Source organism: Desmodus rotundus, chromosome 7 (genome assembly GCF_022682495.2).
Source record: "Desmodus rotundus isolate HL8 chromosome 7, HLdesRot8A.1, whole genome shotgun sequence".
Taxonomy (NCBI): domain Eukaryota; kingdom Metazoa; phylum Chordata; class Mammalia; order Chiroptera; family Phyllostomidae; genus Desmodus; species Desmodus rotundus.
The window spans coordinates 82,499,787-82,512,745 of NC_071393.1; the positions used below are offsets into that span (position 1 = coordinate 82,499,787).

The 12,959-nt window shown below is 34.9% G+C and overlaps 1 protein-coding gene across 2 annotated transcripts in view; it reads right to left on the minus strand.

Moving 5' to 3' along the window:
- Positions 1–12,959, minus strand: part of TRPM7 (transient receptor potential cation channel subfamily M member 7) — a 135,513-nt gene that overhangs the window by 6,031 nt on the left and 116,523 nt on the right. For both annotated transcript variants that reach the window (XM_024568092.4, XM_053929050.1), the window contains 10 exons: positions 12,369–12,439; positions 10,854–10,888; positions 8,928–8,953; positions 6,960–7,010; positions 6,815–6,880; positions 5,935–6,218; positions 5,729–5,811; positions 5,359–5,564; positions 4,136–4,187; positions 3,923–4,029 (listed from right to left, as the gene is read on the minus strand). In XM_024568092.4, the coding sequence (XP_024423860.3) occupies positions 3,923–4,029; positions 4,136–4,187; positions 5,359–5,564; positions 5,729–5,811; positions 5,935–6,218; positions 6,815–6,880; positions 6,960–7,010; positions 8,928–8,953; positions 10,854–10,888; positions 12,369–12,439 (981 nt within the window). The remainder of the gene's footprint in view (positions 1–3,922; positions 4,030–4,135; positions 4,188–5,358; positions 5,565–5,728; positions 5,812–5,934; positions 6,219–6,814; positions 6,881–6,959; positions 7,011–8,927; positions 8,954–10,853; positions 10,889–12,368; positions 12,440–12,959) is intronic.

The following is a 12,959-nucleotide window of genomic DNA, read 5'->3' on the forward strand; positions in this document are numbered from 1 at the left end:
CCCTGGGGAACACCTAAGGCTCCACTCCTTTAAGTAACAGATGCACCAAGACAAAAAAAAAAAAAAAAAAAGGCCCAAATGACAGAACACTTCAAAGCTCCAGAAAAAATACAACTAAGCGAGGAAGAGAAAGCCAACCTATCAGATGCACAGTTCAAAACACTGGTTATTAAGACGCTCACAGAATTGGTTGAATTTGTTCGAAAACTAGATGAAAAAATGAAGCCTATGCTAAGAGAAACAAAGGAAAATGTACAGGGAACCAATAGTGATGCGAAGGAAACTGGGACTCAAATCAACGGTGTGGACCAGAAGGAAGAAACAAACATCCAACCAGAAAAGAATGAAGAAACAAGAATTCGGAAAAATGAGGAGAGGCTTAGGAACCTCCAGGACATCTTAAAATGTTCCAACATCCGAATTATAGGGGTGCCAGAAGGAGAAGAGGAAGAACAAAAAATTGAAAACTTATTTGAACAAATAATGAAGGAGAACTTCCCCAGTCTGGCAAAGGAAATAGACTTCCAGGAAGTCCAGGAAGCTCAGAGAGTCCCAAAGAAGCTGGACCCAAGGAGGAACACACCAAGGCACATCACAATTACATTAGCCAAGATGAAACAGAAGGAGAGAATCTTAGAAGCAGCAAGGGATAAGGACACAGTTACCTACAAAGGGGTTCCCATAAGACTGTCAGCTGATTTCTCAAAAGAGACCTTACAGGCAAGAAGGAGCTGGCAAGAAGTATTCCAAGTCATGAAAGGCAAGGACCTACATCCAAGATTACTGTATCCAGCAAAGCTATCATTTAGGATGAAAGGGCAGATAAAGTGCTTCTCAGATAAGGTCAAATTAAAGGAGTTCATCATCACCAAGCCATTATTATATGAAATGTTAAAGGGATTTATCTAAGAAAAAGAAGATCAAAAATATGAACAGTAAAAATGACAGCAAACTCACAGTTATAAACAACCACACCTAAAACCAAAACAAAAGAAAACTAAGCAAACAACTAGAAGAGAAACAAAACCACAGAAATGGAGATCACATGGAGGGTTATCAATAGGGGAGTGGGAGGGGGAGAGAGGGGGGAAAAGGTACAGAGAATTAATAGCATAAATGATAGGGGGAAATAGACAGGGGGAGGGTAAGAATAGTGTAGGAAATGTAGAAGCCAAAGAACTTATAAGTATGACCCATGGACATGAACTACAGGGGGGAATGTGGGAGGGAGGGGGTGGGCAGGATGGAGTTGAGTGAAGGGGCGGAAATGGGACAACTGTAATAGCATAATCAAAAAAAAAAAAAAAGAAATAATGAAGAGAATAAATTAGTGAAACTGAAAACAGGAAATATAATAAAACAATAAAAACAAAAGCTGGTGCTTTGAAATATCAATAAAATTGATACACATTAGCTAGACTGAGCAAGAAACAAAAAGCATTACCATAACGAAAGAGAAAATTTACCACAGACCCCACAGACATTAAAATAATATCAATATAAAAAACTCTATGCCCACAAATCTGACAATTTAAATTAAATGAACCAATTCCTGGAAAGACACAAACTACTGAAACTCACTCAAAAAGGAACTGATATCCTCAACAATCCTACCTTTATGGGAGGGAAAAAAAACCCCCCTCTTAATTAAAAACCACCTGACAAAGAAAACTTCAGACTGAAATTGTTTTACTAGACAATTCTACTAAACACTTCAAGGGGAATATTAATTCTATACAATCTATTCCCCCAAACAGAAGAGGTGTGAACACTTCCAACTTAAGATCAATATTATCCTGATAGCAAAACAAAACAAAGACAGTACAAGAAAAAATAAGTCATAGATCATCTTCATCAACAGAGACACCAAAATCCTCAAGAAAATACCAGCAACTGAACCCAGCAACACATACAGAAGATAGTATACCACGGTAAAGCAGACTGTGTCCTGCAAATGTACGACTGGTTCAACATTTCAAATGTCAATTCCTGTAATACTAACCAATTAAAGAAAAAAACCAAATGGTCTTGTAAATAGATGCAGAAAAAAAATTGACAAAATCCAATATCCACTCAGCATAAGCATTTTCAAGAAACAAGGAAGAGATGATATGTCCTCAACCTAATAAAGTATATCTACAAAGTCCTTACAGCTAACATCATCTTACTAGTGAAAGAATGAATGCCTTCCCCTTAGGATCAGGAACAAAAGCAAGGTGTCTACTCTCACTATTCCTAGTGAGGATTGTACTGGAATTCCTTGCCAGTGCAAGCCACGAAAAGAAATAAAGGTATACTGGCTGGCAAGGAAGGAATAGAACTGTATCTATTGTTTACACAGAAATTTCCAAAAAGTTTATCAAAAAAACCACAAAATCAAAAAAACAAAGCACCCCTTCCTAAAAAGAACTGAATGACTCCAGGAATAAGGGAGTTCAGCAAGGTTGCAGGATACAAGGCCCATATACAAAAAAAGGGAGGGTATTTCTGTATACTAACAACAACAATAATGAACAATTAAATTTGAAAACAGTACCATTTACGTTTCTTATATGCCTGGCACCGTTCTAAGTGTGTGCCACAAACACCAACTCATTTAATCCTCAAAAAAGAAAACCAGTCTCTATGACACATGTATCTCTGGAGCCATGCAGTCTGGTTCCTAAGTCCAAGCCCTTAATTACTACATTACTGGTTATAATGAGAGGGGCTTTTAAAAATACAGCTCAGGGGTAAGTCCCAGGCACCTGTAATTTTTATAAAAAGGTCCACAGGAACTTCTGATGCACACCAAAGGGTGAGAAGCCCTGGTTTATGCTGTAACTAACAATTCAGTAACAACATAATTCTTCAAATATTGGGTTGGTCCAAAAGTTTTCTCCATATGATGGTTCTACTGGCACTTAGTTGTCTTTAACTTCATTCAAAACAATTTTGTTAGACTGTGTTGTAACAGCTGTCTTATCAGTGTGCATTTAAAAGAAACTTATGAAAATTGGTGAATTTTTGTATAGCCATTTTAATATTGAAAATGGAAGAAAATACGGCACATTTTCAGTGTACTATGCTTTATTATTTCAAGAAAGGTAAAGACAAAGAAAATAAGATATGTGCAATGTATGGAGAAGGACCTGTGACTGATTGAACGTGTCCAAAGTGCTTTGCAAAGTTTCGTGCTGGAGATTTCTCACTGGATGATGCTGCTCATGGTCAGGTAGACCAGTTGATAGCGATTGAACTGAGACATTAACTGAGAACAATCAGCATTATACCACGCAAAAGATGGACAACAAACTCAAAATATCCAAATCAATAAAGTTATTGGTGAAAATACAAAATGTGTCTTTATTTTATGGAAATAAACACACAAACTTTTTGGCCAACCAAATACGAAGATGAAGTTACTATCATGATAGAATATATCTGTAGTTCCTATCCCTGCTTCTTTTTCTAACTTCTGGGAGACTAACTTGAAAGTCTATTCATCCTTCAGTTTTATTTTTTTTTTTTTCCATCCTTCACTTTTAGACGAAGCTGTCAGTTTCCCCGGGTAGCATTCCCTGACCTCGAAGTTTGTGTTAAGTGTTCTGTTTACCTGTTCTACTTTTTCTGTTTGGCATTTATGACAGTCCTGTAACTAACTCCCTGTTAATCTTACCAGTCTTCAAGATTTGACTAAATTCCATTGAGGGCAAGAACCGTCTGTCTAGTTCCCTACTATATTTTTAACATCTAGCACAATTCCTGACATCTTAACAGACACATAATAGATATATGAAATGAATGAATGTTAGGTGTTTTTATAAATAAGAAAGCACAGATTTATAACCAACTATGCATTTGTGCCTCTGGCCTTACAAAGCACTGTTGTAACCAACTTTGCTAACAATTTATACATCATACTGATCAAGCAAATGTTTACCTGGAAGTTTAAGCTTTCTACAGCAAGAATTACAGTGATGTTTTGCTCGGAAGTTTTTTATTGCATCTTCTCCCAGATTTGCTGGGCCAAAAACCATATCAGAGGACCTATGGCAATGGTAGTTTAAATTTAAAAAAAAGTTAGTTTGTGCAAATAGAAATGTATAACTTAAAATTATGAAATTGTTCAAATAAAATTATTAAAATTCATTACCTCTTTTCTTCTGCTTTAATCACAGATGGGTCAGTCAAATTTTCACCCACGCCTTTATACATATATGTAAAAAAGATAATTTATATTATGATTGATATAAACACTGACATGTGCACAATAAAGTCATGAGATTTTATAGCATCATCAACATTTATGTTAAATTATTCAAAAAAGTATAGTTTTTTTCTCTTGATATTTCATAACTTGACTTATGACCTCAACACTGCACCAGGAACACAGCTCCTGACATGTGACTCAGAGTTGGCAGGTATGAACGCAAGCTCCTGATGGCACCAGCTTCTGATGCAACAGGGTCAAGCTTGCAAGCAAATATCTGCTTATATAAAAGGTCTACACAATCTGCCATTGTTTCACCTCAGCAAAGAACAACTAGGTTCATAAAGGCATAATCTATAGGCCATTTTAAAATTTAAAGTGTTCTGGATTTTAAAAAATTACATACTAATATATAGGGTGAGACAAAAGTAGGTTTACAGTTTATATGAAAAATAATACCATAATTAATAAATAACACAAGAACAAACTGTTTTGCATACTCACAACTGTAAAACTACTTTTGCCCCAACCTGTATGAATACATCTTCTTAAAAAAGATAACATAAAGAATAAGATTGTGGCCCTGGCTGGGTGGCCCAGTCTGTTGGAGCGTCATCCCATACACAAAAAGGTTGCGGGTTCGATTTCCCGGTCAGGGCACATACGTAGGTTGTAGGTTCAAACCCCAGTCAGGCACATATAAGAATCAACCAGTAAGTGCATAAGTGGAATAACAAATCGATGTTTCTCTCTCCCTCTCTCCCCACTTTTCTCTCTCTCTAAAATTGAAAAACAGAGAGAGAGAGAGAGAGAGAGAGAGAGAGAGAAAGACAACATAAATACCAGGAACAATACAGATACTTATTATTGTTTTAAAGAAATGGTCTTCATACTTTTAAAAGACTAAGGTTCCACATGTAAGAACAGAACAGGGGATTTTACATGATTTTGCTTATCAAAATGTCTGTATTACCAAAATAACAATTCAGATAGCCATATCCCGATTGCTATATGCTAGGGCTGTTATTGACTTGCTTTTAAAACTAGAGTCTACTGACCTAAGACTTACCTACCTATAAATTAGATTTCTGTACATTATTCATAGCACATGAATAGGTGAGAATATACTATGCAATTTCACTTTAGCAATGTTTTAATAAATTTACCTTGTAAATCAAGTACCAGTAATTCCCCTCTTGTATATTCATAAGTCCAGTGGCTAAAGGCTAGCATGATCTCTTCCAGTGTATTAGTTGGAATAATCTCATCACCATTATTATTATTGTATTTTCTAAATTCTCCAGTCATACATTCTTCCACAGCAAACCACTGTCCTGCTGAATGGCAATACAGCAGGAAAACTTCAAGGAACCTTATGAAAAATAGTTATACATATTACTAGCAGTTCTGTTAATAAAATTATAATTGATCTTTAAAATGAGTAAATAATTACATATTCAGCATCAATAATGAGGTCAAAAGAGAATGCTAATCACGTAACACTAGAAGATCCCAGAAAAAAATGTAAAGATTTACCTTGGAGAATATGGTATGGATTTGGGTTTCATTTGGTTGAAGGCAAATGTAAGCTTTTGTGCTGCTCTCTGTTGCTGAATTTCCTACAGAAAAAAACCAAACCTTTGTTCAACATTAAAACTAAGAGTTTATTTGGTTTATTGCACTTGGAAGTGAAAACATGAAGTTTAAGTAACATTCCTCTGTTATGCATTACTAGCACTTACTCTGAGACAGAGATGTAGAACCGTATCTTCTTTGTAAATACTTGACCATGTGTTCACCACCTCAGGCAGGAAAGATTTGATAATGTAAAGATGCCCTGATTTAAGGATATCATGTTCTGACCAGGTACACTGCACTTTGACAGCTCTCCGTAAGCCTCCTCCCATCTCTTCTTTACTTAAAAACTCTATTTTGGCACAGAGGCCTAACTGAGACCAAGAAGACATGCTGTTATTCAGTATGCTGGGCGAGCTCTCTTCCAGGCGATACACTGTGACAGGCTCACCTGCAACACGAATGAGTATATTTTATGGTCAAATTATGATACTTTAAAAATGACAACATAGAATAAAAACTGAAATGTATCTTTGGTTAAGATTAAGTAAGGAGTAGAAGAAATGAGCCAAGTTGTAGTTTTATAAGAGAAGCTAAAGGGCAACAAATGCTCAGAAATCAAGAATCTCCTAGTATCTCTATATTCATGTGTACTTAGGCTTGACAAGCATTTTTAAAATTGTGAACATTTTCCAGAAAAAGTTTTAGAAAGCAAGTGGACTTCTATGTACTTCTACGTTAAACTTTTAGGCAGGAGGTTAAAAGTGTCTGTTCCAAAAACCCTGTGACGTCATTTTATCTTCGCTTTCTTTACTAGACAATATAGTAAGAGCTTTTCGCTGGGCATGCAAGGGTCAGAGAAATTCAATACTTTTTGTTACTTACTTTTTTTATTTAAACATGCCTGTTATAGTAGTTAGGCTAATTTAAGTTTATATGAAATTGACACTACTTAATGTGATCCTTTTTCTGTCATCACACATGATATATATTTTAGCTAAAAATCATATAATAATAAAGGGTTTATTTTCTCTTTTATTTCTTTACCTCGTGGAGGCACAGGTGTAAATGGAATGCTCTGGGATAATCTCATCAAGTTATTTCTTTCCACAGCTGCATAAAAATGAGAGAGAAATAATGAAATCCCTAAAAGCCAAAAGTATTATTAAATTTTGTTTTTAATATTACTGACCTGAGTAATAGTAATTTGTGTCCATAACTGGCTTGAATGGAGAAGCAAGACCTAAAATAGCAAATAAACAAATGAGACTCTTTTAAAAGTACTAATGCAGCATAAATTTTTGCTCAGACATTCTCATATAATCATCCTAAGTTTCCCTCATATAAGCTCTCTCCTCACAAAAATAAAGCGTGTCCATCACGTGGCATACGACCCCATTTCAGTATGCCCAATCAGTGGTAACTATGCACTCAGACACATGGAAGGGGAAAAGGACATGTTTGCCACTCTCCTGTCATAAACTGCTTTCTTTTTCGTTTTGGGCCTTTGGGGCTGAGGTCTGTAGCCACGTAACTATTTTAGTGAGTTGACCATGAAAAGACAAATTTCTGGAATGTGCAACATACCAAAAAGCCCCTCTTCCATCTTTAAATATAATTGAGGACTTTACTTTTTACTTGTAGTAAGAATGATAGAAAATAAATGGAGTATGCTGTGTTAAGCTTCTAGAATACAAACGAAAAAAACCCTATTGTCTTGCAGAAGGGATTTAGTCAACAGTTTTAATTCTGTGTGATAGTATAAAATATATATACATATGTACACACACACACACACTCTATAGGACTATGGGGGGGTGGTAGCAAGGCCTCCTAGATGAAGAAGTTGAAGACGATGTAAGAGATTACCTGTGGGGCTTTTTGAACATACAACAACCCAGATCTCACTCCAAATTATTCTAATTCTGTAGGTATGGGTCATCATGCAAATGATTCCTACAAGTATTTGGATATGCAACCAAGATTGCAAATTAATGATCAAGAGAATAGCAATACCTGTAGGAGGTAAAGCTACAGAAGCAAGGAATACCAAACTGTTATGAGCCAAATATGCCATGCTAAGAAAGGACACTGGATTTTGTGCAATGACAGTGGGGAAAATGTACAGCAGAGAAGTGAGAAGACCCCATCTTTTAGAAGAATCATTTTGGTGGCAGAACAGAACATAGTCTACAAGAAAGGATAAATTGGCACGACGACTTTGGAAACATATTTGCCAGTAACTATTAAATGTGAACATATGCATACCATACTACCTAGGAATTCCACTCCGAAGTGTATTTCCCAAACAACATGAACAAGAATGCTCCTACCAGCACTCTTCATAATAGTTACACACTGGAAGCTACTGAAATGGCCATCAAGCAGTAGCATGGATAAGTAAATTCAGAATTTTCACACAAAGAAATCCTGTATACTAGTGAGAATGCATAAAATACCACTATACACAGCAATACTGATGAATCTCACAAAACACGTTAGGAGGAAGCCAGACACAAAAGAGTACATATTGTATGATTCCATTTAACACACACACACATGAACTAATCTACTGTGTTATTTTGGAGCAGGGATTCTAACAAGAGGAAGACACACAAGGAGCTGGGATTTTGGCAATGTTCTGTTTTGGGATCTGAGGGCCAATTACTTAAGTATGCTCACTTAGAATTCACTGAGATGAAGGCTTATCTGCATGTTTCTGTGTACATATTATACACTTCAATAAAAGGTTTAAAAACTGAAAGCAGCACGATGCATAGTGAAGGATGAACTATAGATATTTAGAAGGCAACTACAATAGGACTTAATGAGTGCAAGGTCAAAGGGGTCAAAAGTAGCTCCCGCTCAGGTTTTACCTAGCTAACTGCAACAGCATCATTCACTACAACAGGGACTACAATGGAGGGAGTAGGCTGGGTCACAAGGATGAAGAGGGAAGGGTGGTAGTAAAGAAATCATTCACAGGGTGACTTCAAACATCTATATTAAAGAGAAATTATTTGAGGAAGGAACTTTGTACTACACTGACTTTTTAAAACATGAATTCTATAATTTCTTACCTAGGATAATGTAGTATTTGCTATAATAAGTCATATATGATTCTCATTTTTTTCACATTAAATCTACCAAATGGACTCACCATTTAATGTTCCTTCTTCAGATGGTCTAAAGAAATACCAAAAAATATACTGTAAGTTATGTCATAACTCTAGTTTTAGATACCCATAATTTTTATGAAGTTATTATGATTTAATACAATGTTATTAAGGAATTCTGAGGTTCAGATTCACTTTTGTTTAAATATTTGTCATTTCCCTTAATCCAATGCTCAATTCATACATGGGTAAGTATACACATATACCCATATGCATACACTTTCATCAACAACTTGTACCTCCAATTTAGGCCAACATAAATATTAGTATTAGTCTGGTGCCAAAGTGATAGTTCAATACTAACAGGGTAAAATATTTCATGATGTCTATTTGTGGATTTCATTCTAATACAATAACAATGGCCTGAAATGACTGTGTAGGATTCTAAAAATACTTTAGTAGAACTGATGGACAAAGAACTGACAGAAAAGCAAATAGATGTCATTTTGCAAAACTCAATTGCTAATACTGAACAAAATTCTTTTCCAATATTGAATGTATTATTCATATCAATATACTGGTATCAAGTGTGGAGGTTCTATTTAATTTCATGATTCCAGTGCAAATTAGGAAACAGGTGCAAAGGAGAGTAAAATGAAAATAAAGAAAAATGGGTTAGAGCTTAACTCTCCCATTATACAGCAATGTGCCTTGCTAAGAACTAAAAGAACTAGAACCAGAAAGGACCTCCAGGTAGAGGACCTTCGCAGTCTCTTTCCAGTTGTTAAATTCTATCTGATCCTGATGTTTCCTGTTGATTTTCACTTTAATAACATAAAACATTTTTGTTATAGGAAGTATCTGGACCCTAACATCATTCTTTGCTGTTGATAAACCACTCTTCTCAGTACCCAAATAATGCTGACCAGTTCTACCTTTCTGGGTACTTCTAAGGGTCAACATCCATTAGGCAATGTTCTCCTGTTAGCTAAATTAAAATCACTTTTAAGTACCTATTCTGTATTTACATTCTATGATTTTGGTTATAAGAGATCGTTTTCTCTGAAGAGGTCTGATATAGATAGGCTTTCCAAATGCCATTCAGGCCAGGGTACCCAAAGAAATTGAACAACTGCATATCCACATGGTATTTGGTTTATTTCCTTCTATATATATTCCATCTATTTCTGACACACAGAAGGAATTGGGAAAAACACTGTGGAATATGCAATAATTTCCTTCAAATTGGTTTCCCTTCTCAAGCCGTCCATATCAGAGTATAACTTTACTGTACTTCCAGTATCAAATGGATGTCAAAAGACTTTTTTTAAATGTCCTTCAAAACCCTGAAATACTAATTCCCAAGCTGGAAACAGATAACTTACCTTTGTTTCTTCTTTACGTTTAATCTATACTAAAAATTTTTCTTTCCAGGGATGACTGCCTGTCAGACTGCCTTTTGTTCCACTGTTGGTTGTGGATTACCACATCAGCTTTTTAGTGGATTTCCCTGTGTGGAGGCTTTCTAATGCACACTGTGTATTACTGCTCTGATTCTCAAAAGTGCCTTCCAAAAGCAGGTGCAAGGTTTGTTGATTAGAACGATGGACAGAGAAGTTACACAAAGGCAAAACTGAAGTGTCAAACTAGGTCTCTGAACAAATTCATTCAAGATTAAATTAAAAAAAAAAAACCCTAAATAAAAAAATCGCAATTGTATCATTCTAAGGATGATTTTAGTAGAGTTGTAATTATAGTATGGCTATAATTATAACTATGTAAAATTACAAATTTAAATGAAAACATTAACTCATACTAAATGAGTTCCCCTAATCTCTTCTATGTAAAGACAGGAGATGCTAAAATAGTCATTACCCACTGATACAGGAGTATTACAGGGATGATGCATTAGAGCAGAAAAAAAAGACCATGATACTTTACAGGCTAATGGAAAGAAAAGGCTTACTTACATTTCTCTGTTTGGTGGTCTATCTTGTAGCCAATCCTTTAGTCAAAAACAAACACAAAGTTAAAAAATCTCTAGATGAAGTGTACCTGTTTAGCACTGTTTTGTTTCCTATAGTATGTTTTAAAAATGAAGGGCTGAACAATAATATGAAATCCTTATTTCACACAACTGAACTAATAAGATAAATGGATATAGCTATCATAAGGCCATTCCACAAGGTGGAATAATTTCATGAGTGTTATATCCTACAATATTTAGTCTGGTTTTGATAACTATTTTATTTTCTTTAAATATGTATTTATTATTATGATAAGATGTACTCCTTGCCCATCCCCCCCAAAAAAACAAAGTATAAAGAGAAATTTAAAATTGTGCAAACTGAACAAAGAAATCAGTAACATAGTTCAATGAAGCCCTCTTCTGTGTGTATATGTGGGTATGTTTTTTAGTCTGCAGTTTTATAATGATACTTCTAGCTGCAGATTTATTTTTATTCTCCCAGTTTAGGACTAAGGCTTCCTGAAATCAAGTCTTCATATATTTCAGCATTTCACAAAATTCTAAGCCATTTATAATCTCTGCAAGTTCTATCTATTTTTTTAAGGCCAATTTAAAGGTATTTTCTATGTCTCTTTCCATGTTGTACATTTTCTGATTATAAATCCGTGTTACATTCTGGTCCAATTTAGTATTTCTCTGTTCTGTTGCACCTGAGCTATTTATTATTTCCACCCCCCCAAATGAGTTATTTATTTCTAGATATTTTTCAAGCTCGCCAGTCTTTTTGAGTAGCATTTTTTTCTTTTTCTCATACTTGTAATACTTTCTTTTATGGCTTTAATTATTTTAACCATACTTTATAATCTGTAACCAATAATTCTATTATCTTGTTATGAGAGTTCTAATACTATCTCTATAAACTCACTCCCAATTTGGCATTTTAAGGTCATTTTCAATGGAAATGTATTTGTGAAAAACTGTGCAGCTTTAGTTCAAGATGGGGACTTCCAGAAAAGAACTGTCACTGTGAAATTCTGTGTTCACTAACCAACCACCTTTCTCCATTGAAACAATTTTTTCAAAAACATGAATTTTAATAATACAATCTATCTGCTTATAGCAGAACATAAGTTTAAAATGTTCCTGACATAATTAAGAGCACTGATTTCTACACCTAAGTATCAAGGAACTATTTTTCTGGTTTCTACCAGAGTTAACTTTTACAGAAGGTTTATAAAATTAAATACTACCTCAAATGGCTAGGAGTGACTTCATATAGTAAGTTTCAATTCACACAGAGGTTCCCGTCTTTCTTTTGCATACATTTTTCTTTAAAAATTCCTGGCTACTCACTACAGGAAGAAACTCTTTTCTAAAACTACCATGCAGATGCTAGTTTTCTCAGGTAAAAATTCTTTTGAAAGCCTGATATAATCTCAAAGTATCGCAATCTTTTAGCTCTTCTCTAATAAATATGTATTTAAAAATATGCATTGTTTAATTGAAATGAACAAACCGGTAATAAAGCTGCTTTGGAATCTACTTCATGAGTTTCTTCTGTAGATGGCCTTCTACTGCTTCTTTCCACTTAAAGAAAATTGGGGGGAAAAAGTTATACAACTAAATTTACTTAATACCGACTAACCAAACACAAAGTATTTCTGGGCATAGTATAACTTTCATAAGATAACTTATAATCCCCCTAACACTGCTGAACATAAGACTTACAAGAGCTCCCTGGGTTTTTTAGCAAGGCATCAAAATTATTCAATTTATTTTTGTGAAAGATAGCACGAGTATGAAGAAAAAGTCTTGCTCTTCCTCTTCCCCTGTTCCCAAATTTCTTGTGCATCCTTCCAGGGATATTTTGCATAACCCTCCCCCTCCTTTCTTTCTTTATTTTTTTACAGAAATGGCAGCCTAATATATATTATATACCTTGGATATTTTTTTGTTGGTTATTAAACCTTAAAGTTGGAGATCTTTGTATTTCTGTATGCAGAGGTCTTCTCTATTCTATTTTTATGCTACACTGAACTTCATACTATGGATACAAAATAATTTATTTACCTAAACACCTAGAGATGAGTATTTGGTCTGATTTCAA